This window comes from Anas platyrhynchos, chromosome 20 (assembly GCF_047663525.1).
Source record: "Anas platyrhynchos isolate ZD024472 breed Pekin duck chromosome 20, IASCAAS_PekinDuck_T2T, whole genome shotgun sequence".
Taxonomy (NCBI): Eukaryota; Metazoa; Chordata; class Aves; order Anseriformes; family Anatidae; genus Anas; species Anas platyrhynchos.
The window spans coordinates 5613020-5640087 of NC_092606.1; the positions used below are offsets into that span (position 1 = coordinate 5613020).

The following is a 27068-nucleotide window of genomic DNA, read 5'->3' on the forward strand; positions in this document are numbered from 1 at the left end:
ACAGAACCCACGCTTTTTATTTTTTTATTATCATTTCAAGGTATCTTTAGCAATTTCACGTCATCTTCCACGCCAAGCGCACCTCACATCACCGAGGACTCGCCATAAACCTTAAAAAAAAAAACACAAAAAACCACTCCTTGCATCATCCCTTAAATCTCCACATGAACATCACGTCATTTACCAACCCCTTATTACACAAAAAGAGCAGTTTGTAGAGGCCGAACCTCAATAATTAAAAAAAAAAAAAGGGGAGGGGGGGGCGAGAAGCGCTGAGGCGGGAAACCTCCCCCCCCCCCCCCCCCTTTCACCCCCCCCTCACCAAGCCCGCAACGGCCTCCCGCGAGGCGTGCGCGCGCGCCGCCCGCGCGCCGCCGTGACGCAGCCGTTGCCCCGGCAACGCCCCGCCCCCTGCTCCCACCGCCCCGCTCCCCCCCCTCCCCTCCCGGTTCTCCCCCCCCCCCCCCTTTCTCCCTCCCTCCTCTTTTCCTTTCCCCTCCCCTCCCCTCCCCGTCCCGGTGCGGCGCGGAGCGGCCGGGAGGCGCCCGGTACCGTGAGCGGGAGGCGCCGCCATGGTGCTCATCAAGGAATAGTGAGTGCGGGCAGCTCCTTTTCTCTCCCCCCCCCCCCCCTTTTTCCTTTGCTTCTGGCCTCTGAGGAGCGGCGGGGTGCGTTTTGGGGGGGGGGGGGGGAGAAAAATAATAATAATTAAAAAAAAAAAAGGCCCGGTGCCGGTGTGGGAGGGAAGGACGGGCGCGGGGGGCGCTGTGTGAAGGTCACGGAGGCGGCTGTGAGGTGAAGGAGCCCCCCCCCCCCCGCCTCGCAAGGAACCGGAGGCCACAAGCGGGGCCCGGCCTCCCGGTGCTGCTCCCCCGGGCCCGGCGGCGCCTCACGGTGTGTGGGGAGGGCGGTTTAGGGCCTGCTGTGCCCCCCCCCCCCTTCTCTTTTTGGCCTTTCCTTCAGCACCGGCTGGGGCCGGGTGTCCCCCACCCGGGGGGAGCCCTCCTGGGCCGGGCTGCCAGGGCAAGGGGTTGGGGTTTTCCTCACAGGGACGCGATGTCAGGGATTCTGCCCCCATCTAAATGACAAGCTGGGTGTTTTATCGCCCTCGTCCTTTCCTTTAGCCGTGTGGTTTCTAGCTAGGAACTCAACGAGGACTTCAGCGTGGCGGAGAGCTCCGAAATAACGTCTGGGTGCGCAGCCCTCACCTTGGAGTTGGGCGCCGTTGCTGCGGTTGTTCTGGTGGAAGGCAGGCTGCAGGCAGGCCGGCGGATCCGTCCCAGCTGCGTGGAACTATTAGTCACAGCGCTGTGCCCAAGCCTTTTGTTCGGCACCTTTCTGCCTGCTAACGTGGTGTGCTCTTTTGGACCGGTGCACTTTGGTTAGGTGGCTCGGAGCTGGGCGCACCGCTGCACGGCTCAGCCGGCAGCTCTCAAGGCTCGGATGTTCAGTTTACATTTGGTTTCCCTACGTGCATCCTGGCCTTTTAAACTTCTTCAGACTGATAGAAAACACTTATTTCCCCCCTCCCTCTTCTTTTATGGAGGGATTGCTCTGATCCCAATGACAAAGTGGGTTTTCAGGTCTTCTCTCAGACACATATACCTACATGACAGTGTCCTCCTTGTAGCAGTTGCTTTGTCAGATTGTGGATGCGCTTTGGATCTAAGTATTAAAACTCTGAGGAAGGTTGTGCTGATCCTTGTAGTTGTCTTTAAGCTTGAATAACTTCCCCCCCAATCTTTAAACCTGTGCTATTTTTATCCAACAATAGGGGTGTAGAATTTAAGAGCTGGTCACTGTAACACAGAGGCACTGTTACCTTCTGTAGTGCTAAACTGGACAGCAAACAGAAGCACGGGCTGAGCACTTAGTTTCAGATGCATGAAAAGCTAATTAATTTGTTCTTCTATAACATCTATTTCATTGAGATTACCCTATTAATTTAGTTGGTTAATGTACTTTGCTTCTTACAGCACCTGTCTGGTTTATTTCTATTCAAATTCATGTATGTTTCCTGCTTCTACTTTCCAGTGTGTTGCCCTGTACTGCAGTGAAGCTCACTTGCCAGTGAGCTAGGTTGCATACAGAACATCATGTAAAGATGGGAATGTCGGTACTTTAAATTGTCAGACTTCTGAGTTTAAAGTCTATTTTGATAAGGATCACTTCCAAAAATCATTTTTCTTGTTATTGTCATTTACCTCACCAAATCAGTATACCTACTGGTCTTACATGCTGCTCCTTCCTAAAAGAAAATGCAGAGTAGATGTTTAGACTGAAGGTTAAAAGAGCAGAATTACTGAATTTCTGTCTTTTTACAGGCTTCCATTTCTTTTTTTCAGAAGGGTTGGCAAACCTTTTGAGTCTTGTTAGCTATATTGTCCTGTTCCTTTTCTCTCCACTGTGTCTCTGTTAAGACGTCCTCACGTGGCTCTAAGGACAGTCAAGGTTGCTGCTGCCCATTAAAAACTTGTGCATTGACTTTGGATTTCTTGGGATTCCCAACTGGCTCCAACAGTTGCACAGTCAGAGTTGTGTCACTGTTGGTTTCGGTATTAATCATCCTCGACATTGTGTGTAAAAGTCGCCCATCTTGCATGCTGTTGGGGAACTCTTGTGTTCTAGGAAGCGGTTATTTAAAGCGTATGGAAACGACTTCTTTTGGCATGACCTGGATAGTCAAAAGCATTCTGTTGCCTGTGTTTAGTTCTGGTTGCCCCAGCACTGCAGTCAGGTACCTTGCTGCCTGCCTGCTGCTGTAGGTGGCAGAAACACAGGCGAGCTGTGTGCCATCTGAGCAGATTGTTCTTCCACCGCTGTGACCCCTCGTCACATCCGCCCTACTAAATCAAATGGGTATTATTATGGGCTCCGTAGGTATTTTAGGAGATATTACAGATATAGAGCAATATAACAAAAAGCCTGTATCACATCTTTTATTCTCAGACAATCTGCATCATCTGTCTTTTTCTGTGCAGCTTCTCTCACTGGTGGTTAGGCAGTGATAGCTTTAAAGTTTTCCTTTCATGTCCTATCAATCTTTCAGACTTATCTTTCATTTCTACCTATCCATACTCTGGATAAGCTGCATGGTTGGGTTTTGTGCGTGGGTGAGAGGGTTGTTGCGTTTTGGTTTTGGTTTTCTTTGTCTCTTTGGTTGGTTTCAGCTGCAAAGTTTGTAAGTGCTGGTTAAGATCTTGCATGCTTGCACGCTCTCCCTATTTTGATTTATACTGCATCGGAAGACCTTGAGGAGAATCTGAGTATAGAGAGTCGCTTCCCTTTCCTGTGAAGTGACGATAATGACACTGACCTTCTCTGCAGCTGTACTTCCCTTTGCTGTCATTTGAGGCATATTTTAATCTAGGAAGAATCTTAAATGTTCTTTGCCATTTTCAGGCCTTTGATGTGGCAGGCAACCACATCATACAATTTCATGTCTTTTGGTCAAGTTCTGTCCCAAAGTTAGGTGTCTTTGTTCCTCTTGCTGCTCCTGGGAGGCTTTTTCTCTGGATGCTCTTGAGTAGTTTTCCCTCCTCCTCCTTTATTGCTTGATGGCCTATAAATGTTAGTCATCCCCCGCGTTCTTTGTTTGCTAGGCTAAACAAACTGTAAACTATTTAACTTCTGTGTTTGTTTCTCCGTTCGTGCACATCAAGCTATAAAGTAATATTCAGATCTAGTGGCTTCCAGTTTCTTACATAGCATTTTGTTAGCTTATATTAATCTTTTTATGCCAGGTTTTCTAAAGACCATTTTTGCACTTCATTCCAAAGCCAATGTTTCTTCCCTGTTACTTGGTTTTTCACCTTTATTTATCATCCTGTCCCTCTTTTCGTTCTACTGTAGTTTTATCCAGTTAACTAAGCTAATATTGTGTTTGATGAGGTGGTCTGTATGTGGAGAACCATTCTCCATTTTTTTTCTCCTCCCTGATGTACAGAATACCATACTGAATTGGACTAAAGGTCCTCTTCCATTTTGCTTTCTAGCAGATATTTTTAGGAAACAATATATAAATAGGGAGTAGAATGATTGTTCTTCAGTGTATCCTTCCAGTAAGTGGTATATGAACTTCCATGAATTGATCAAAACCCATTTTCAAATTGCCTCTTGTGTTTGGCAAGGAATCCCATAACTTAAATACGCGTGATGTAACCAAGTACCCTTGATTGGTTTAAAATCTGCTACCTAATGATTGTTATTGCATCCTGGGTTGTTCTGTTGTAAGACAACAGTCATTGTTCCTGCCCCATTCATTCTTCAGCACCATTCATACTCTATAACACCCTGCCATACCTTCCCCCTTCCGCTGTCCTTTCTTCCACCATGAAAAACTGAGTTAACTACATCTCAGGTAATCATTTTTGCCCTCCTTTTGTTCAGTGTCCTCGTTGAGGTGAGGCGACTGGAACTATTTGTGTGCCGCATTCAAGGTGTAGATGCACAAGAGATTGCAGTGGTGTCGCCGTCATTTATTTTTTTGTGTAAATATTGTGTTCCAATTTTTGCTGTTTTATTTATTTCTGAACTGACACTGAACTGATGTTTTCAGATGTTTTTCTGTAACAGCACCAAGGTTTATGTTGGTGATAGCTAGTCTGGGGCTTGTTACCCTGTGTGTTTGGAGAAAATGAGTGCTTATAATGCATTATTCGGCTTCTGTTGATGCTGAACTTCATCTGCAGTTCTCAGTAGCTTTTTCTGCAGTTCTTTGCAGCCAGCATAAAGCATTGCTGTCATAAATAATATTGCATAATCTGTAAACTTTTGTCTCTCTTACAGTTTGTTCTTGTGGTATCTGGCTGGTAACATTCCTCTAGTGTAGGAGAAAGCTTCAGTTTTCACCAGTAGTGCTTTTCTGAAGATCAGTTCAGCCATAATAAGGACTTTCTTCTTATCCCATTATAACCACATTTGTTTGAGACTCGTTATGAAAGAAATGGGATTTCTTCTACCCACAGAAACTCGGTCCATTTCATATCTGTGTATTGCTCTGGTTTCCTGTTTCAACATCACCCTTACTGAAAGCAGAAGTTGAACACAAATCTAGTTTTGGAGAAACACATAATATTTCGAAGTGCCTTAACATGCACACATCTTTCTCAGCTTTAAATTCAGGTTTATTCTTGTCTTTTCAAAAAAATCTCTGGTCTAGAGAGCAAACACTGCCAAAGTCACAGTCAGTTGGTTCGGCGAGGCATTCAGGAAACCACAAGTGACTCATGTATGGAAATGGCAACACCTTCTTTTGCAGTCAGCGCTGAGGAAGCCTTCCATATACTTCTCTCTTCAGTTCTGCTTCCTATGGGATGGGATGTATAAACAAGTCTTGCAGTGACTTGTAACTATGACAAATCGGCACCAAGTTGTTGAAGCACATAGCAACGCTCCGTACCAACTTGACGGGAAATAAGATGTGACTATTGAAAGGATGTAGTGAGAAGGAACATGCAACTATTTTGATTCTGTGTGGGTTTGTCGGGTGGCAAGATATTACCACTAGTTTTGGTACAGGATTGCAATTACGCTATATCATGTACAGATTCTCCTTCAGGCTATTACATAAGGAGTCTTGGAAGTAAAGAGTAAGTGCTAGGAACGCTAGGGCTAGAGGGATGCTGGAGAGATGGGGGAGAGGAGAGCTGAGCAGTCCTCGCTGGGAGGAGTGTGCCATCGGTGTTGCAGCTGCGTTTGTTAACTTTCCATTTCTGTGTTCTCTTTCAGCCGCGTTATCCTGCCCGTGTCTGTGGAGGAGGTAAGTCCTTTTCTTGTTGCTTCCTTTCTTTAGGACTGTAAATAAACTTGTGATCAAAGCAATTTGAACAAAAACTGGAAAATGCAAGAGACAGATATAGCTGTCTCCGGGACCTGTGTGTGTTCTTACTCTTACACAGTCGCTTTGGCCAAACAATTTCATTCCTTTAAGCCTGAGGGTACTGATACTCTGTCCTATAAAGTACTTTCAGATCTGTTGATAACAAGTGTTGACTTGTCAGACTGTTCTAAAGTGTAGTTTCCTTTTGATTAATACCATTGTTCTTTTTTTATTCTTTCTTTTTTTAACATGAAGAGGAAGTTTTAATACAAATTTAAATTGCCCTGTGTTTTCCTAGAACTCCTTTCTTGCTCTTTGTCCACGAGTGTAAAGCAATTTCTTGTTTTGTGAGGGTGGTATAGCAAAGGAAAGATTGTGTATCTACGTCTTAACGCTTTTTAAGACTATCTTATCTAGATCTTGTAGAAAGAAAGCTTTCTTGTTCTGTAGGTAAAGCTCTAATCGAAAGGAGAAATGTAGTTTATAAAGGAGGTGGTGATTTGTGTCACCAAACTGGCCACAGAGTAGCTGTGCAGTGTGAGCTGATTCCTGTTCTTGTCTCTGGGAGTTGCAGCTTACCTTTCCTTCCTCCCTTTTTTGTCACTGCTTCCCTTTGTGCACTGAGCACCACTCCTGTAGAGTCTATGTAAATATATTATATTTTTCCTTTTATTTTTCCTTTTTTTTTTTTTTTTTTTTTTTTTTACATTTTCGTACTGGCAATGTAGATGAGAAATTGAAATGGTAAAGGAAGAGCTGTAATAACAGAACTCAGTTTTGTTTCCCCTGATTATAGCAGCTACTGTGGCACAGAGAGTGGTGAGATGGATCATGGCAGTGCTCTTTTAAGCATATTCCTTTGATAATGCCGGACTCTGTTCAGAGAACACACTTTGGAACTTGGTGTAGAGTATTTCTGCAGCCAGGAGGCTGGCTAGTAGAAAGGAAAACAATATCTAAGCTGAGTTCCTTGTTCCTGTGGGCCAGTCTGCTCTAACACGCATCACACACCGATGACAATCTAATCTCCTCACCAAAGAGTGGTTTCATGTCTACGTGCTGTCTTGGTGCAGGAATGTGGCTGTTAATACCTGATGTCTGTTCCTTACTCTTTAGCTGTAGCTTACACGCTTTCTGCATGAATCTGTTTCAAGCAATTTTAGCAGAATTTCGACTACAGTGTTACGAGTAGGTGTATTTGGATCTTTTAGGATGCCTGAACACTACTTGTGTGAGGAAGTTCTTGACAAAGAAGGGACTAACAAGATAAACGTTAGCGTGTCAGCAAGGGATGCAAACTTGCAAATGAGAGAGGAAGTGTTTGAGAAAGCAGCAGGTAAATGGTAAGGTGCTCCAGAGCTCAGGAAATGGAAGACTTCAGCCTAAACAGCAGCAGCCCTAGCTCACAGGGGTATGCCTCTAAGTATTGAGCTGTGTAAATAGAAAGCCAACGCATCGGTCTACAGATTGTTTCTTTGAGGGGGTTAGATTGGATGGAACCCAGCACAGGATTTTACCGAGTTCTGTGATACCAGGATTAAACTTCATCCAGTTAAAGCGAGTCCTCTGCTATGCTCTTTTCCCTCCCTGACTGGCTGTTCAGTGCCAGGCATGTTTTCAGCCTTGTGTGTAGGCTGCCTGGGTGGAAAGTTGAGGTTTCAGGCAGTACATAAACCTGTCAATCTCTGGCAACCTCCTTGTCTGAGGATGCCCTGGGGTCGTCTGTTTAAGACAATGTATTCCTTTCCTCTGGATCCAAGGAGTTCCGGAGAGTTGAGTAACCTAGTGAGAAGGCTGTAAAGTGAAGTGCAAATAAAAACCATTAGAAGAGAAGGAATACAAATGCTAGAGAGAGCACATTAAAGTGCTTGGATGTGGAAGGACCGCAAACTTGACCAAAGCCGATTTCTCCCCAGAAATGTGTATTTGTTCCCATGTTCCCTGCATGATGCACTTTTTCAAGGACAAGATGTTCTTATGTGACTTGTAGGCTATCTTTCAGGAAACAGTTCCCTAAGCAGAAAGAGTTCTTATATCCACTTGTCTTTGCTTATACACTTACGTGATATTGTAGCTTTAAAGGCATGCTTAAGAAGAAAGGTCATCCTTCCACTCAGTAGGAAAATAACTACTTCTTTGGGTTTGTGTATCATTTTATCCTCCTGCCTCTGCAGAGATGCTGATGCATCTGTGCATCACTTGGTCACTGCACTGTTGTCTGTACAAAACAGCTGCTACGACTTCATTGCTTTCAAGGATTTCTTTGCTCACGAAACTCTAACAGGGCTCTGGAGACTTGACGTAGCTCTTCGCTGTGTAACTGCTCATTAAGCATCTCTGACTAGGAAGAGGACTTCTGGTTTCACCGTAATATCTTAGGAATTTTCAGTTGAAACACTGAAAAGTTCTGTCCTGAAAGACTGAAAAGTTCGCTCCTTCAGCATGCAAATTGTTTCTGAATGTATGATGCCAGTGCATAAGAGACTGAAAACGGTTGTGTCTTTGAGGCATTGTAAGAGGGCTGAGGCAGTCTTCTGTGTTGTCCTGAGATGTGCCAGGGGTTCTCTGCTCGATCCCCTCACCCCTGACAAGTGCAGCTTAACAAAGAGTAAGGAATTCAAGAGAAAAACAGTGATCTGGAAGGTAGTGGGGAGATGTTACTTAGTAAATTTGGAGCTCAACACCAAACAGTTAGCCAAGTAACTGCTAAGATGGGAACAAACAGTGGAGGAAAGGCCCTGGTGATGACTAAAACTTGAAAGCTGGGATGTAGGAGTTAGACCACAGCAAACTGTCTCCTGCTGGGAAACTCTGCCAAAATCTGGTCCTGCTTAAGTGCAGGCTGCGAGCTGCACCCCTGTGTTGTTTTATCCATTCTTACACTACGGGGAGCAAAAAAGTTAAATACCTTGTTGCCTCTTAGGTCTAAACTTTTACTCCTGTGCTCTCTGACCAACATCACGTTGCACAGTGCCAACTTTGAGAGCGTGGTCTTGAGCTGCTGTGTGGGTGTCTCGCCAGCTGCCACTTTGAAATGCTGGTATGGATTAGAGCTGTGTGTACACATTCTGTGCTGCCTCTTTGTTCCTCTCACATGGGAAGGAGCTTGCCAAACACAAAAGGCTCTTATTTATTAATTGCATTCAAAGCCGCTTTCAGGAAAGTAACTGTTCTCGAAGGTGGCTACATTGGGATCAGGCCTTCTGAAGGAAATTTGGTGTAATGAAGGTATGCTGTCCTGCTGTATAAGAAGGGTGACTGCCCTAGGAGATAAGGTTTTTGGGAGCTCTCACAGCTTCAAGGATAGGCCTGTCTGACACTCTGGACTTCAAGGAGCCATAATCCATTTCCCTGTGAACTTTCACAGACATGCTATGAGATTTGTTCATTGGGACAGTTTCATCCGGGCCTTTTCCTCTTTTATCAATGTGATTAATGGATCAGAAATAACAGCAAAGATTAAATGTTGAAGATGCCAAACCAAAGGGCTTATCCTCTTAGTGTCTGAACTTTGACCCACGTGTTTAAAAGGGAGAAGGAATGAATGAGAGACTGTTAGTAAGAGGAATTAGTTTGTACCCCTGGAGACCTGTCCTGAGACCTGCTGCAAAGCAGTCAAGGCCAGTCTGCCCCTCTAGTGCTGTTGTTGCCAAACTCTTATTTATGTTCTGTTCTGTACGAGCGTACGTGGGGCTTTCACTCTACTAAATCAACTTGCTTCTAAGGTTTCACAACTCTCATGTTTTGCTTTTCTGGCGGAAGGCGAGTGTTCTGTTTTGTTTGGGGCATCTGTGGGGAGTCACAAGGAAAGCAATGTGGCGTTTGAAATGTCAGAAGGCAGAGAGTTGCACCGCAGTCCAAAATCCAGACTGAAACCCAATCTGCTGGTGACAGCGTAGGAACTGTCCAGCCAAGAGAGGGGTGCTTCTTTCACCTGGGCCAGGACCTTCTGGACACATCCAGCAGAGCTTTGCTTTTATCTAGGAGGAGGTGCTCTGTGGATTACTTTTGCTATAGATAGCTTTTATTAGGTGGATGGGTGGCTTCCCTCTCTCCCAGCTGACTACCTGCTGGACTTGCTGTGCCTCTGTGGTGAACTTGAGGCTGTACAGAGCACTTGGTTAAGTCTCTCTGGTGTGCTTTTCGCCCTGCCCCAGATTAATTGAAGCCAGGACAGCTGGCCTTGTACTTTTGGCATATCATCTACTCTAATCAGTGCTAGAAATGCAGGCTCTGTTACCTTCAGATGGTGCACAACACTGCAGAACTTGGGTTCTGTTTTTGTTTTGGATGCTCTGACAACAAAATACAACCACTGTAGAAGTCTTCCTTCAATGCCAAAGACATGCCAGCCTAGTGAAATATTTCTGGGTTGTCAGCTCTGAGCAGTTTTCCAGCTCTCAGCACTTTTCCAGCCTGGGTTTCCATGTAAGGAGTGTTAAGAGCTATTCCTGATTCTGGTGTGCAGCCCTGTGCTGGAGAGCAGGAGGAAGGCCTAAAGCAGCGTTCCGTTCCTTTGTAGCTGTTTTCAGGTTTGGTTTGTTTTTTTAGTCACTGCACTTCTGATGTCTAACTCTTTTTGGATTACCCTTTCAGACAGCCTCTCTGTAGTGCCTTTGGCTACCGTTGTTTTGGTCACTTTCATTTCTAGACACTGTTGTACTTGATTGTTTTGAACACTTCCTTTTGACCTTTTGCTTTAACTTTATTCTCAGACCTTGTCTGCTCACCTAACTTTTCTTCAAAGAGGTCTGCATGATTTATTTTTTTTCATTTCATTGTGTTTCGTTTGACCTCTGCGTCCTCTTTTTTTAGCTAGAAGCATGAATGTATTGGTCTTTGCATCTTCTACAGATGAGAGAATGTTCTCCTTATTTTCCTCTTCCCTTTCCTGTGAAACATTGGGATGCTTCTTATGAAAGAGATTGTCTAGCATAAAGTAGTTTGAGTGATTCCTGAGAATTAATACTGCCAAGAGAGTATCTTTAAGAGACTTAAAAATGATCTTAAAGGTAAGAATTTGACTGTATGTTGAAACCCTGTGCTCTCCCTGTTAGTGGTGGCTCATGGCTAACAGGAAGTATGACAGAAAAACAACCAACCAAACAAACAAACAAAACTTAAAGATAGTAGGAAAAATGATAGGGGGTGCAGTGGCAGCAAGGACCAGGTGGTCATCTATGGCACTAGTTGATTCAGTTATTTCATTAGATAACCAAATCCATTCTGAGAGCTTTACGTGAAGCAAAACACCGTTTGGGGTTGGAATAAAGACTGTTGAGAAGGGAGATAAGGCATGATTGTGGACACCCTCACAGAACAGATTTTGAACTAGATTCAGAAGGGAAATGGATGCTCAGTGAAGAGAAATGACTTGATGTGATTATAATGTCAATTTTGGCAAGAGAGGTTTAAGGGTGATAGTATAGGTCATAAAGGCCAAGAAAAGTAATTTCTCTATATTCAGCTTTAGAGTCAGCAGCATTTCATTGGAAAGCTTGCTGGTGCAAATAACCTCTGAACTTCAAACTTCCTAACTTAGCTGTTTTGAATTGCACTTGGGAGATCCTCAAATCTGCTGGGCTTCTAAGCTGGGAACATCTAAGAGATTATGTTTTAGAGCAGTTAAATTAGGTGGTACAAGTGCCCTGTATCTTCGGTCTCTCTTCTTCAGTTCTTCTCTACCTTCCCTTGTACACTCCGTTTTGTCAAAACACTTGGAAAAAAGAAGTGGAATTCTTTGGGATTCTTCTGGATAAATTAACGTGTTTATTAATTTAGGCCTGGCAGTGTGTTACCCTCCATTTGACGTGAACAATTGGTACACCTGTGTGCCAAGAGTGGAAACAAAGAATTGATTTTACTACTGTATGCCTTGAGGGCTACTGGATTTTCTTTAAATGTTTTCCTTCCTTGCGCTCTTTTCATCCATTTTAATTTCTCTTGAATTTGTGGTGGTTTTGAGCTTGAGATTTAAGGGGTAAAGGTAACTGTTATTGGCAGCGCTTTTCTCCTAACTACCGCTCTAGCTTTTTATACCAAAATCAAATTAAATGAGCTACTTATCTGCACGCACAAGTGGATGTCCTTTTGCCTGTTGGCTTCTTCTGATTATTATAAATTCTGCTAAATTATAGCTATCACAATAATGTGTCTTTAACTTCTTTAGTATCAAGTGGGACAGCTATACTCCGTGGCAGAAGCCAGTAAAAATGAAACTGGTGGAGGTGAAGGAGTGGAAGTCCTGGTGAACGAACCCTATGAAAGAGATGGAGAGCGTGGGCAGTACACACACAAGATCTACCACTTACAGAGGTATGTGAGACATTCTCAGAGGCAGGCAGGGTTAAAAGGTGAGGGGAACTAGAGGAAGACGGAATGGGATTGCAGCTACTCTGTAAATCACAAGTTATGTAAGGGCTGAAGGACATGGAGGTAAGATGGAGCATAAGAGCAGCAGGTGCACAGCACAGCTGGAAGTGAGCATCACTGAACACCCACCTGCTCCTGTAGGTGTGGCTCTTGTCCCAAGAAAATCTGGCTCTGTGTTTTTTAGAGCAAATATAATTCCATTACCTGGTATTTTGGTACTTGAATTTGACAAAAAGCTTCCTACCCTTCAACCTGTGTTCAGCCTCTGTATTTTTTTCTCTTTTTTCGCTCTCTTTTGTTATGTAAAGGTTTAGATTAGATTGTCCAATTCATCAGTCTCTGGAAGTCCATAATAGTGCGGTGAGGAGAACCCCACCAGTTCTACCACTGTGCAGGTTTCTAGGGTCTTTATTTCAGGTGATGTTCTGCCTGTCTTGGTGTCTATGCCAGAACTCTTCTTACGTGTAATTCTCATCAATACTTTTCTTCCTATTTCCAAACTCTGCAGCAAAGTGCCAACGTTTGTGAGGATGCTGGCACCTGAAGGAGCTCTGAATATACATGAGAAAGCATGGAATGCTTATCCCTACTGCAGAACTGGTGAGCGTGTGGGTAAAGGGCTGTGGACTGCTGGCTTTTTGGTCTCTGTGGTTTGGTGGGTTGGATGGGAGAAGGAAAGAGGAAAGCAGTAGAGGAATTGTTTTTCAGCTTTTAGTTTTCTATTCTCTAAGCCCTTCCTGTGGTCAGGAAAAGCAAAATACAGGGCTGCCGAGTTGAAAGAAATATCCTTTCCTGATGTGCTGCTAATGAATGGCAGTGTGTGTCCTGTCAGTTCAGTATTGGAAAAGAACAGACCAAGAAAGAGATGTCAGTTCTCCTGAAGGAACAACTGTGCAACACTAGTGAAATGGATGGATGAGGAACGCTTTTTTATGTACTCCAGCGCAGCATAGCCTGGTGGAAAAACAAATGGAAGGTGCAAAGGGGGAAGAGGGAAGACCTTGGTTGTCTCTTTTTTTTAGTGCAGTTTGATGTGAGCAAGTGTTATGTAGTTCATACTTGCTCAGTTGTGGGATCTAAGTTTAGTGAAGGTTGAATTGCCAATGCTATAGTTGCTTTTGGGATGCAGGCTTGACACAGACACCCAAATATCATCCAACAAGTGTGAAGTGAATCCATTTGTAAACTGGGGAGGCTCTGGTAGCTGTGCAAAGTGGTGAAATAGTGTCAAACCCATTTTCTACTGGAGTGTTTAATGTCTTATTTACTCACTGAAGCTATCAGCCACAATCTTTCACAACTACTGTTTTTCGGGTCTGTGTTGCTGTACGTAGGCCCTGCAACTTTGATTTTGCCTCCACACTTGTGTCATATTTTTATCTGTCTTTTTTGTTTGTATCTTTGAAGGACACATTTTCTGCTATTTGGCAGAGGTACAATTGCTATGGGAACTGTAAACTTAAAAATTCCAACTGTTCTTGAAACTCAGTATAGAAAGATGTATTTTTCAGCCACATAAGAGAATTTTAAATGAAGTGTTTTAAAAGAAATAAAAAGCTTTACAGTGGGGGAGGATAACATTACTTCAGTATGTGAAATTACCTACAGCAATGTAGTGGAATGGATGTTGCAAATACAAAGTTCAGTTACTGCCATCAACTGCAGAGTAAGTTTTTAATGTCACATAATTCCATATGTTGAAGCAAAGTTATTTACAAGCCAGCTGTCTCACTTTTATGCAGTTTTCTTACTGCATATTACTGAACTTAACTAGTAAGTGTCTAATTTATTTCCATACTAAGTACACTGAACTGGTTTAAACTCAAACAGGTCTTTTATTAATTCTTTAAATTGCGGAAACAGATCTAATTTGGCTCCAGTAGTTTTTGTTAGACATAACTTCTGGCTATATCCTCTTCCTCTTCATCTCTACCAATTTCTGAAATAAAGGTATGGAGTTAGTGTGTTTTCTCACTCTTAGCTGCTTATTCTTCAATTATATGCTGCTAATATTATTCTTACGTGGAAAAAATGTGATACCAAAATGAAATACAAGACTTCCCAGCCCAGTGGACAAAAACGTCAGGTTTTGGTATGCTAGAAATGATGGCATGACAAATGAATAAATAAATAAAAAAGACACTTAACTATAATAAATACCCATGTAATACGAGAGAGAAAGTGCATTGTTGTGGGGGTTGGAGCAGAAGGCAGTTTTTATGCGGAGGCTGAAAAATCTGTTTAGAGAATCTGCCAGCTTGACATGAATCAAGAAGAGCTCAGAAATGTTGCCGAAACCTTCACTTGCTAGTACTGGGCAGGAGGGAAGAACCCGTGCATGTGCTGTAGGCTGCCTTTGGCATTATCATTTTACTTTGAGATGTGTTCAGGTGTTTAGGTCGTAGACTTGGATGGCCTTGTGTGAATCTTTGCGCAACACAAAATGCCACGCTGGCTCACAGCAGTTGGCATGGCTTTCAGTCTGCTCACTAGAGTTTGAAACTTAAGAGACGGGGATGCATGAAGAGCTAAACGTGGTTTGGCTGTGTAGGAATTAGTGGTCCTTCTGCCTGTACCCTCCTGTACTGAGGTAGTATTAGTGTGCTGCTCTCTGGAGCACTGCGTACTTGCATGTTTGCCGTTACGTAGAGCCTTTAGAGTTTTAATAAAACCGTACTTTCCATTAATTGTGCATTCTAGTATTTATTTTTTATTTTTATTTTCTAATGTACAAGATGGTCATCCTTACATTTTGCTATACAGGCTCTGAAAAGCTCAATTATTACTTTACTATGCATATTATATAATGTTATCAAACCAGTGCTGTAGATTGAGGAAGCTTCAATGTCTGTCTTATAATTCCCTGCAGTTCTGCACGCTGTTTGTGCTGTAGTGAGTAGTTTTTATGTACTTTATATGGAAGCCTTGCTTTGCTCCTTTGTGAGAGTGAACTGTAAAATGAGATTGTTGTTGTAGACATTTATAACTTCTACAGTAAAAACGAAGTGAGGATTGCCTGATAGTTATAACCGTGGGATGGTGCCAAGGAGAACAGTCTTCGTGGTTCTTTCCTGCAGTCCGACTTAGATATTAATGTCACTTAAATGCTTTTCAGAAAAGCAATTTGGTATGTGTTCCACTCTTCCGGGTGTCAGCATGAGGTGCCTGTGGCCAAATGTCAAGAAATTGAAAAGTTATTACTGCAGCTGAAATGTGTAGGAGTTGCTGTTATGGCACCTCAAGTTCAGGCCCTAATTTGTAGCAAGCTGAGGATCTAAGTTTTAATGGATACCTCTAAAGAGATTAGTTTGTTTGCTCTACAAATGAGAAATCTTCCCTATAGATGAGAAACTAGGAAGGTGAATGAACCTGTTCTAAAGCAGCTGCTAATTATGGTGCATAGTCATGGAAAAGCAGCTTGTCACGGGAAGGTGGGAAGGCTCTGGCTTATAATTACTGCTGCTTTATTCAGTATTTCATGTGGACTACCAGGAACTAAACTCTTGCAGAAAAGAATGAAGTGTTCTTTGAGATGAAATTCAGCCTTTTTAAAAATTAGCCTCAGCTCTGCTTGCTTATTCTCTCCCCTGCCCCAATACGTCAATCTAAATAATTAGCCCTCTGTAAAATGCAGTTTTCAAAGTGCTGGGTTTTTAGAGCAGCCCAAGGCCCAGCCATAGGCAATTAAGAGAGTTGGATGTGTATGATAAGTGATAATGGATGGTACTGTCTGCAGGATGTTGGGCTGGAAAATCACAAGTTGTAATGGTATCTTTAGAAACAAAATTACTTCTTAGTAAAGCCCTCATGTTAGACTTCAGAACACACCAGCAAAGTTCAACTCTAGCTTCCAGACATCATTATTTGTAGAGTAGCATTGCTAATGTACTCGGATGGCTTGGGTAGAACAGATGCTGACTGTTAAAGGATCTTCAATTTCTTTTCTGTGTTGAATAATTGAGCCTTACTATCCAGGGAGTTTAGTTACCATGAGCAGTAGAGATGCGGAGGGTCTGGTTACTGCATGCAGGAGTGATGAGGTCTGCACTGGCCTGAAATCCAGCATGCGTTCGCCTCAGAACTGTGGAGACGTTTCTTATCTGCAAGCTGAGAAAGGATTGGTAAAATGCTGTCAGCTGAATAAACTTATTCCATCTTCTCATCCAGCTGGCTGGAGTCCAGAGAGCAGAAGTGGCAGTACATAATTAATTGCTGCTCCTCTGGGTTTCTCCAAGTCTGAGAATTTCCAGAGGAGAAGGGGGCGAAGTTAGCTAATTTTTATGGGCTTCTGGTTTTGTTTTTTCTTCAGTAGTATCAGCAGCTCCCTGGGAAGCTGAAGCTGTCCCTGTTTCACTGATAGCGGGAGGGGGATGATGGTTTCTGTATGTTTTTTTCACTAAAGTATTGTATCTCTTCCTTTTCATGTATTGATTTCTTGGACCAGTTATTACAGTAAGTATTATTTTTTCCTGACAATCCATAGAAGCATGTGTAATGTCTGAAATGAAGCATTCTGGGTTTAAGAAGCTCTTTAGCTTGTGCTAAGGGCACTTTAGCTTTTTTTGTGGTAAGATCATGTAGATAAAACCCCCTTAACATCTGTGGCATATCCACAAACACTTTATTTATAACCATGGACAGGGATCTTTCTTTACTGCAGTAATGCTCAGCTTTACACATGGGAATGTCCCATTGCCCAAATAAACTGTTTGAAAGAAAGCTAGCTCGTAACATTACGTCCCTCTGAGTAATGTGTCTTCTGAATTTGATATTTCCTTTTTTACATGCTGAGTGTTTCACTGGCCTGTATTTTTGTTTCTTCTCCCTTGAGGGAGGATAGGGTTACTTTTGGAAGTCGTTTTCTACTCACAGTAATTATGAGAAATGGAAAGTTTTTTGCTTGCTTGGCAGAACTGTGCTTCATGTCCCTTCCCTTCCCAGTGTCAAAAAGCTCTCAACACATCAGTTTAATATTGTTGTTCGTTTGAAGAGCACTCAGTGCTAGAACAATATCCTCTTTGAAAAGACAATTTCTGCCTAGTTAACATGTTACCCCTTCTAAACTATTTAGAGTGGCAGACATTCTCCTTTAAAGAAAACGCTACAAATATATAGGGGGAAAACTCCAAACGTTTCACTAAAACAACAGAACTTACGTTTTTTTTCACTGAACAGCTTGTGATTTATTTGATCTTACGTATTTGTTGATCAAACAACTTTTCTAAAAACAAGATGTGTTTACAGCTAAATATGGCATTCCTGAAGTCAAACCCCAGTCAAGTTTTAACACTTTGAGTTGTCTTTCCCACTGCTTATGTAGCTAATAATTAGGCAAGTTAAATATCCAAAGAATAACAAGAAGCTTTATTTTTATGACAGAATGAATATATGAAGGATGACTTCCTGATCAAAATCGAAACCTGGCATAAATCAGATCTTGGAACACAAGAAAATGTAAGTACTTGTGTCATGCATTTCATTCATCTCTTTAACGTCACAATGCTGCTTTCCTTGCTAGCTTAGAGAGTTGTTGTGCAGAGCTGTCTGTTTGCAGTGTTCCTGGATTTGAAGTGCTTCTTGTACTAGTAAGGCAGGGACTCCCAACCATTGGCTTCTCTTATATGTTGAATAAAATTGTCCCCAACCACTTGTTCTGTGTGAACACCTTTGCTTCTTTAAAAGATCTTACATTGTGTCTACACTATGGTGTGTTCTCTGGGTGTGAGCAGTGGATCCGTGTATCTCCGTCTGGTTTTTACTGTCTTAGAATGGGAGTGTTCTCTATTTGAATCAATTACATTGTGCTTGTACTTTCACTGCAGGTTCATAAACTGGAGCCAGATGTATGGAAGAACGTAGAAGCTATTTATATAGACATTGCTGACCGGACTCAAGTACTTCCCAAGGTAGGGTAGGTGGGTAAGAGCTCCCTAGTTTGGGAGTCCTTGTGCTAAGAGATGGATGATGTACGAACTTTGTTCACAGAGATGGTTGCAGGTAACTGGACAAGAGGAAGGAAGGAGGAGGAAAGGCATTCCTTAAAAGTGTTTAAGCAAGCTAGAGGAAGAGCACTTTTGAAAGCGTTGTCAAGATTCTGTAAAATGTGTTGCTTAGCCTTACAGTACATGTAACAATGTATTATGCGTAGCTTTATAGCACTGTGGCTGATTATAATGCTTGAATAACAAGAAATGTCGCTGCATTTCCCATGCTGCATCTTGTTTAAATTGCCTCTCTTTTTGAAACTGACCCATGGCTTCAAGCTGGTATCTTTTGAAATCATGTAGCTAATACTTTGTTCTAAGAAACACTACAGTTACAGTAGAAGCTAAGGGATGTTTGTGTACTCTACTTAAAAACAAACAAACAAACAAAAAAAAATGGAATATTGTTTGAGTTTCCCTACTTTGTATTTCTGATCAAGTTCAACTACAGCTAACTTACCTCTTCGCAAACTTGACCTTGGGCATTAAGACAGATCTAGTATTTATTTTAGCTTTTCTTCCAATAAAGATGAATTGGTAGGACATGAGTGGCATCTGATTTCTAATAGATTAGGCAGGTGCTAAGGTATACTTGCAAATACAAATTGCTCTGAATTAAGTGCTGTCAGAGAGCAAGCAGAATTCACCTGGAGCAGAAGTCTTCCAAGGAAGATTCTACTGGTTTATCACTTCTGGCATTGAACTGATGATGATCTGAGTTTGTTCCCATTTTCATTGAAATGGGGGTAGAGGTAGAGTACACCCACTGGTCTTAATCCAGTTGTAGATGAAGGGGATGCTGAAAATTGTTTGCTATGTGATAGGAGGCATAACTAATGTCTCCTTCTTCTTGGTGATAGTTTTGAGTTTGATTGTGCTTGTCATCTAGTGTGCTATATATGAGCATCATACTTATATGGTGCTGTGAAAAATACTAGATACCACAGCTCCAGAGAGCATGGCTATTTTCTGCAGCAGCTATCAAAGAACAAATGGTCACAGGAAACCTATAAGGAGAGTTTACCGATCTTCTGATAGTGTTACCCCAAAGGATTCCTTGCAAAGGTCATATTGGTTTGTTACAACTTCACATAGATCTAGGACACAGCAGAGCAGCAGAGGGGGGGGAGAAATATGTTTCCTTGAAGAGTGCCTGACCTAATGTTGAAGTTTGAAAACAGTAGCTCTTGAGAAAGCAGTTAGAGGTTAGTCTTTGCCGACCAGAAAAATACATCTTGTGTGACAGTAAGCAGCTGCATAAGAGTAGGATAATATGCATTTAATCTTGTGTGCCTATCCAATAGGATTACAAGGCAGAAGAAGATCCAGCAAAATTTAAATCTGTCAAGACTGGACGTGGACCTCTGGGTCCCAACTGGAAGGTATGTTTTGACTTCAGGATCCATATCAGTTTGTGTGACTGAAGTATAGATACTGGGACTTGGGGCCACAGATATGTTTGTAACACATCTAGATTGACTTGGATGCAGAAAAGCAGAACTCAGCTGATGATCTGTTCTCAAGTTAAAGGAAATGGAAGAGTGTGGTACACAGAGATAGAATGAGTTCTAAGAAATTGCCAGAGCTGTCTGGTGTTTGGTCCAAGAGCTTACCCAAGAGAATTCAAGGATGAAAATGCTGAGTTATGAGCAGCAGTGTTTAACCTTTCACTTAAATCCTTGGAATCTGAAAACTCTAGATGGGAAAATATGATACCAGTCTTTAAGAGGGACTTTGGATGGGATCTGGGAAGCTGCAAGTGTGCAAGTCTCATCTCTAGTAGGCAAACATAGTAGTAGCTGTGGCAGATATGTTCTGCTTGGGAAGAGTGTATATGGCTTCTGTAACAAAGTCTGCTTTACCAACCTTGAGGAGTTTTTTAAAGGCTCAATGATTTTATGGATTACCCAGCTGATACAATCTGCGTGGATTTCCAAAAGGTTTTAGATAAGGACATTATCAAAAGACTTTTAAAGGAAACTAAGTAGCTGCATCATAATGGTGAAGATCCTGAAAGACACGCATTTAATGGAGAAAAAATGGTGATCAGAGGAAAGGATGTAGTGGTCCATTCTCAAAATGGAGGGAGGTCCACCTGTGGAGGTAACCAGGGTTTACTTTCATCATGCTCTTAGATACCCCGGAAAAGAGGTGAGCAAAGATGTGACAAAACTTATTAATAAAAGATAGTCAAGGTGTAATTATGCAAGACGATTGTGAGGAATTGTAGAAAGATGATTATGACTGAAGGAGCTGCTTTCCTGGAAACATTTGACCCAAGTCCTGAGTGAGTATCTTTGTATCTTTGCAGAAGGAGCTGGGGAAACAGACAGAATGTCCATACATGTGTGCTTACAAACTGGTAACAGTCAAGTTCAAGTGGTGGGGTCTGCAAAATAAGGTTGAGAACTTTATACAGAAGGTAAGTGAGCTGTTTGTGGGAGGGAGATGTGGAAATGAGGTGTGTTTTTGCTTTTACACCTCAACTCATTCTTAGTGTATCCTGCATGGAGATACTAATTTGAAACCCAGTCATGTTACCTCAGGTGATATTGCGAAAGGTTATGCCCAGTATACTGCATGCAGTCACTTAAAGCTGGATTCAATTTGCTGCTAATCCAAGAATAGGACTGGTTTGTGATTAGGTGAATTGGTTATTCAGCTGTTGCAGGTTTTTACTCTAACGTATGCAGGTAAAACATCTCAGTTTTACTTTGGTTAATATATCGGCTTGAGAATTGCAGTTGTTTGGTAGTTAATTTGTGAAATTAACTACCAAATGAAATGTTGCATATATGCTAGGGCTATTTTGCTCAGTGGCAAGACAGATGTTTTTGTGAGGAGAGTTACAGCTTCAGTTATCTGATCTTAATCAGCTGAGGATCTTTCTGGCAAGTCCTAGAGCTCTAGACATCTTTTGCTTTTCTCATTCTGCTGCTTGAAGAACCTGTGTTTAAAAAAAAAAAAAAAAAGGCAGATGGCTGGAAAATTAAAATATGAATAATTGGTATCTTGAAAAGAGCTTTTTCTGTGGCAGAGTTTGTAACCCATAAACTGCAGCAGAATGCTAGACATTGGTGTTAGAATGTGCAGTTTTCTAAGCAGCATCATGCTCAGAAAATGTCTATGACTTCAGTTCATAGCGATTCCTCAGCAGTTAATATTGATAAATTATAGCACTGCTTCTGCAAAAGCCAGACTGCTGATATAATCTAAAGAGAACTCTAAGAGGCAATGACCATGCTGTTGCAAGATTTCTAATATCTGTAACAAAAGCCCTGAACAAAGCAGTGTCTTGAATCCCTTTCTCTCCACGAGTGTCTCTTCAGCTCACATTGGCTTCAAAGTAGTTAAGCTGTCTTTGATGAGACCAAGTTATCAGCTGTGAGACCATAATTGGTAAAACTGAAATGTCCTTCCCTAATGAGAACTTTCCAAGAGCCATTATATACTTCTGTCTAATAACGATCTTGTCTAGTTTATCTCCTGTAAAAGGGGAATAAATTGCTCCTAACTTGGAGGATTTTGTGCACATTATTTATCTCTGCTGAAAGGTTTTCAGCTGTGGAAAACAAATTTTGGATTATTTTTCCGTAGGTTGCTGTGAAGGGGAAAGGCAAAGTGGGTGCATGTCAACCCTAACCTCTTTTTTTGCAAGTCAAGGATTACTTAAAAATATTTTATTCTGTTTCCTTTTTTTGTGCTCCTTCAGGCCAACTATCTTCTAAGTAAACCAAACCTAGAATGCTTTATTCAATCAGAACAATACCCTCAAATCAAAGGAAATGACTAAAGCACTCACTAATTCTTTCAATGCACTGTTCCGTCTGCTGCCTAGGCTTGGAAAAATAGTGTTTCTCTCAGGATTCAAGGCTTTAGGTATTCTGTTAAAATAAAAAAAAATAAAAAATATCTAGCTCCAGTCTTCAATTATCGTGGCTATATAGAAAGGTAGGTTAGGGAGCTGGTTCTTCAGTGTACATATCTCTGGAAGTTGTTATGATTTGGTTAGATAACTTACTAATTATGCTGTGAATAAACATGCTTGTGTGTTTTATTCCTACTCCTTTTGCAGCAAGAAAAGCGTCTCTTTACAAACTTCCATCGGCAGCTCTTTTGCTGGCTTGATAAGTGGGTTGATCTGACTATGGAGGACATTCGTAGGATGGAGGAGGAGACGAAGAGACAGCTGGATGAGGTCAGTGGAAAAGCAGGGCAGGTGTGGGTTGTGTGAGAAACTGTTTCTATCCAGTACAGCAGAGAGGAAAAGACTGCTGCATTGTCATAGCATAGTGTGTATTGTCCTCCTGCTATTTAGGTCATGCTGCTTGGGCTTTGAATGATTGGCTATGACTCAATTGTGCTGGCATCTCCTTCTAATCATTATAGACTTTTTCTTGTATTTGTTATTGAGCCAATAAACGTAGTGACCCGCAGGTAATGAGGGTGTGAGTGTCAGTGATTCATTTATCACTTTAATACCTTCTTTTAGGTTTTACCTAAATCCAAATGGTGCAATCTTTAATGAGTACAATGTTCCATGATTTGTGTCCTGCACTGCCCCCTTCCCTTCTTTCAAGCCTCAAGGTATTTCGTTATAGTTTCATGTACATTCTGCCCTCTGGATAGTGATTCCAGATCCCTTGCAGATGTTCAGCTTAAGAGAAAATAGTGCCTAGGTGTGCATATTCACAAAAACTGTTTTGTGATGCTAAGATATAAACAGTCTTACATAAAGTAGGGAAGCTTAACGTGTTCCACATCGGTAAATTTTGAGATAACATCATGTGAGAATGAATATTTGAATAGTGTTTCCTCTTTCAGATGAGAGAAAAGGATCCAGTGAAAGGAATGTCAGCTGCAGATGACTAACATGACTTCTTCCTTGTGCACTGTAGGTATCAAGAGTGTTTTACAAAACTCTATATTGCTGTATTTAGGGAAAAAAAAATGGGTAAGAAAGCTTATGGTGGTCAGATGTGTGAGATTGATTGTTTTGATAATAAACCTGTTTCCTTGACAGATTGACAAGTGAATTTACTCTTTTTTTTTCTTTCTTTTTTTTTTTTTAGAATTATTCTAAATGAATGTTTGAGTGATGAATCTATGAAATAAGTGTTACAACATTTTGTAGATTTACTGATGTTATTTCTTCTGTAATGTGTGTGTACTTTCCATGACCTGCAGAGAAACTTTTGTCAATCCAGGAAGAATAAGTTGGGCCTGCAAATACTTGGAATACATTCAGAAATTGCAAATACATTTGGAATGTATTTCTGGCATTGTTTGCTAACGCTATTTACTAATGGGCCAAGGCCTGGAGCAACACTTGCATGTTGCAAGGGAAGAAGAAGCAATGACCATTTTTAATTTTTTGACTTATTTTTCTAGTATTTTATTGCGGATGATAACACAGAAGCAGTGCTTAGAGTGTTGAATCTTAATCTGTTGAGGAACAGAAGTATGAGGGAAGAAGAAGACGGGATTTGCCCCTTTATGTAGAGAAGAGAAGCCTGAATTACTGGCTGCATTTCTAGAACAGTAAAATGCCATCCTAGTTTTCTTTGGAAAGGACAGGGTGGGGAAGAACCACAGTCTTTACCAGAGTGGGACTGTTAGCCTCTGCTTGTTCTCTGTTACCTGCTGATTAGTTGGTGGTAAGTGGGGAGCACAAGGAGATGTATGTGTGCCATCCTTCTAAAATCCACTAGGTATATTTTAATCTTTTAGTGTAACTTTAACCTTTTTTGTTTCTTCTTCTTTCCCATTTATTCTAGTTCTTAGAGAAGGGATTTGGTGGTCTACTCAACTGTACTTTTTTTAGACTTGTTAGATTACTCAAGTTGAAATGTTTGCCAGCTTCAGGCTGTGTTGGAAATTCTGCTCTGAATTGGTGCTGAAATATGGTGCAGTAGTTTATTGCTGTTGTCTGAACTGGTGACAGTGTCTCACATTTGCTTTATGAAGGTTCAGTTTGACGCTTCTTGTGGGACGCTTCACTTCCACAGTGGTTCTAAAATGTTTTCCTGTTGTCTCTTTACTTCAGTTTGCAAGACAGTCATCAGGAAGGCCTGGGGAATCCACACTCTTGACTGACGGACCATCTCTGGATCAAGCCTTTCTATATCCAATCGGCAGGCGATTTTAAATCTCCCATAGCTAATTCTAGATGCCCTTTAATATTGTGAGCAAATAGACCGTCTGGTACTAAGCACTCCAATGTTAGCACGTATATGAAGGAGGTAGCTCCTTGGAAACGTGTGACTTAGAGATCGCTGTATTTACGACTCCTCCCTCCTTTTTTTCATTGTGTTCAGACCAATTTCCATGTGGCCCTGTTTGATTTCCAAGTGACATTTTTAGCTAAAATAGTCTTGTGATGTGGTGACTTAGATTATTTTTTTATTATTATTATTTTCCAACTGGGATAAACTGCCACCTTTGTTCCTGCTCAGCCCTTCACCATTCTTTGAATGTCTATTTGAAGAGGGAAACTGTCAGCATTTTAGAGTGCAAAACCGTTCCATAAAACTATACACTCTGACCCTTGCTCCCAGGGTAACAAATTTAATGGCATGTAATCAGAATACATAATCAGGAGTAGCCAGATAGAGTTCTTGGTCTGCGATGAATATATCGTGATACGTGGCTTCTGCACGGCATTACTTTGTTCTGTCTTAGCACACAAGAATTAAAGACTGATCAGAAGCTGCACGCGGCATCCCCATGCTAGGGCCTTTAGCACGTAACTGTTGAATTTCAATTTAGTGGTACATGGTCTCTTTGGCCCATGTAGCTATGTTGTCCTTCAGCTGTGTGTGTCAGTCTTACAAAATCATTCTGAAAAGTTGCTTGACGTATGTTGCAACTTCCTGGTTCTTTATTTACTAAGATTTCTTGTAACATACAAGACTGAAATTCTTTTGACTAATAATACTTTCCCTTGACAAATTGGAATAGCAAAAAGCTGGTGTACAAGTGAAGTCTTGGTATCTGATCACATTCAGGTGCCTGGGTTGGTGGTTCTGCTCAGCAATAATACTCTTCCCATTGCAAGACAGACTAAAATATCTCCCTTCATGCTGTAGAAAAGCAACTCATTAGAGACCTGTGTTTTTTCTGGGTTATCTGTTGGTTATTATAAATTGCAAAGGATACCGTTAAAAGTTATGAAGAGCTCTGAGTATTCAGTGAACTCAAGTACTTACTGTAACTATCCGTATGTTGATATCAGCTTTAGACAATCAAATAACCAGAACAGAATCAAAGAAATGCTGCTTTATTAAATACATATGAGAAAACATGAATTTCTTTGCTTATGTGTAAGGCCCAATATTTGATTTTATTTATTTATTTTCCCAGTAGTAAATCACTTCTGTATTTGGTGGCACTAACATGAAATACTGAATGCCAAACAGAGACAGGGGCGTATTGCTGCTTTTGAGGAGTCTTTTTGGCATTCTGTAGTACATCCGACTCCTTCAGCCCTTCACATTCCTGCAAGCAGGAAATCCTGAAATGCCCCTGTGCCGTGCTGAACAAGTATGTGCTGGGGTCTCAACTGTTTTCAGTGTGAGACAAGATGACACGTGTTCTGGAGGGAGAGGATGGCTTTTGGTTTCTGGGGAGGGGGCAGTTTATCCCTTTATTTTTAGTTTGTTATTTTGCCTTACTCATGTCTAAGTGCAATAAGCTCTGAATTGTACCAGTAACTCTGGCAGGCTCTTCTCAGTGACCTCAGATGGTTTTGCGGGGTGGGGAGGGATGAGGGATTTTTAGCAATCTCACCAAACAGAAGTAAAACAAATGTAATGTAAAATAGGTGAAGATACTAAATTTTAATCTGCAAGGATATTTGGGACCAGGATGTTTTATGGCATCTTCTATAGCTGTTCAAGAAGTATTCTAGGAGTAGAGGCCCCACCTAATAGTTCCTTCAGTTTAAAGCATTTTTGACTAAGAATTTATGCACTGACTTTTGTTCGTGTTTGTTGATTACGTGTTGAGGGATTCTTACACTTGAGGACAACCTGAGAATACACAGCACACTTGTTCTTTAAATTTGTGTTACCCAAGAGGCTTTCTATCTGATGACACTAATCGCTGTGGAAGCAGATTGTAACATTCCACCCTGCAATCCTTTTTTGATCCTCTGATTTCAGAGAAAGAGCTTTTACACAAAGCTTTCCTGATTAGTGGAAAAACTGGCAAAAAAAAAAAAAAAAAGCAGGAACTCCATTCTGAATACTCCCACACCCAACCCTCCTTGTCCTTCTTTCCTTCTACTTTAACCCGAAGTGAAAGCATCCCTCAGCCTCGGGATAGACAAACCCTATGAGGACTTTCCCGTCTCGACGTTTGGTTCCTGCTAGGGAGCGTAGCGAAGATCACGCAGCATTACCCTTGTTGTATCTTTCAGTGGCTTTGGCAAGAACCCCAGGCCCTGCTGCATCCCCCAGGGCTTATCACGGAGCTCTTTGTCTGTCCCAAGGCGCCCTTGGGCCCTGACCCTCTCCCCAACCCACAGCTCGTGGTTTGGGTGCTCGGGGACAGGACCCTCTCGCCCCCCACGCTGCACCCCTCTGGGTTCATCCCCGCTGGGCCTCCCCGCCACGTTCTGATCGGTTCATCGTGCTCTTTATTTTTTCTTTTATTTTTCTTCCTTTGGCGACACACTCCGTAGAATGGGTTAGATTCTCTCGTCGTTTCTTTCAATGTGAGTTTGTGCCTTTTTTTTTTTTTTTTTTTTGTCTCCTAATTCTTCCAATACAGGCATATTGGAAACGGAAATCTAATAAAATACTAGACAGAGCTTCACGCCCCGGCCTCTTTTCTTGGGGACAGGGTGGATGAGGGGGGGGGAGGCCTGCCGGGTGGTGGTGCCCCCGGGG

General features: G+C 41.9%; 1 protein-coding gene and 1 long non-coding RNA gene across 2 annotated transcripts; one reads left to right on the plus strand and one right to left on the minus strand.

The window, feature by feature from the left end:
• Window positions 1-1428, minus strand: LOC113845614 (uncharacterized). Its single transcript, XR_005260248.2, has 2 exons — window positions 1209-1428; window positions 1-110 (listed from the first exon to the last, which is right to left on the minus strand). It is a non-coding gene; the product is annotated as an uncharacterized lncRNA (long non-coding RNA).
• PITPNA (phosphatidylinositol transfer protein alpha) lies at window positions 454-26989 on the plus strand. Its single transcript, XM_072025935.1, has 11 exons — window positions 454-592; window positions 5731-5761; window positions 11991-12136; window positions 12702-12801; window positions 17573-17647; window positions 18016-18099; window positions 19482-19559; window positions 20489-20599; window positions 22253-22375; window positions 23002-23071; window positions 24224-26989. Exons 1-10 carry the CDS (start codon window positions 573-575, stop codon window positions 23047-23049), a joined length of 816 nt encoding a protein of 271 aa, XP_071882036.1. The 5' UTR covers window positions 454-572; the 3' UTR covers window positions 23050-23071; window positions 24224-26989.
• Window positions 26990-27068: the final 79 nt, after the last annotated feature.

What these genes read in the sequence shown, in the direction of transcription:
- PITPNA (XM_072025935.1), top strand. Translation starts at nt 573, where the DNA reads ATGGTGCTCATCAAGGAATA. An exon ending in ACTGCAGAACTGGTGAGCGT is followed by an intron (nt 12,802 to 17,572) that starts GTGGGTAAAGGG and finishes TTTTTATGACAG; the next exon opens with AATGAATATATGAAGGATGA. An exon ending in CTCTGGGTCCCAACTGGAAG is followed by an intron (nt 19,560 to 20,488) that starts GTATGTTTTGAC and finishes GTATCTTTGCAG; the next exon opens with AAGGAGCTGGGGAAACAGAC.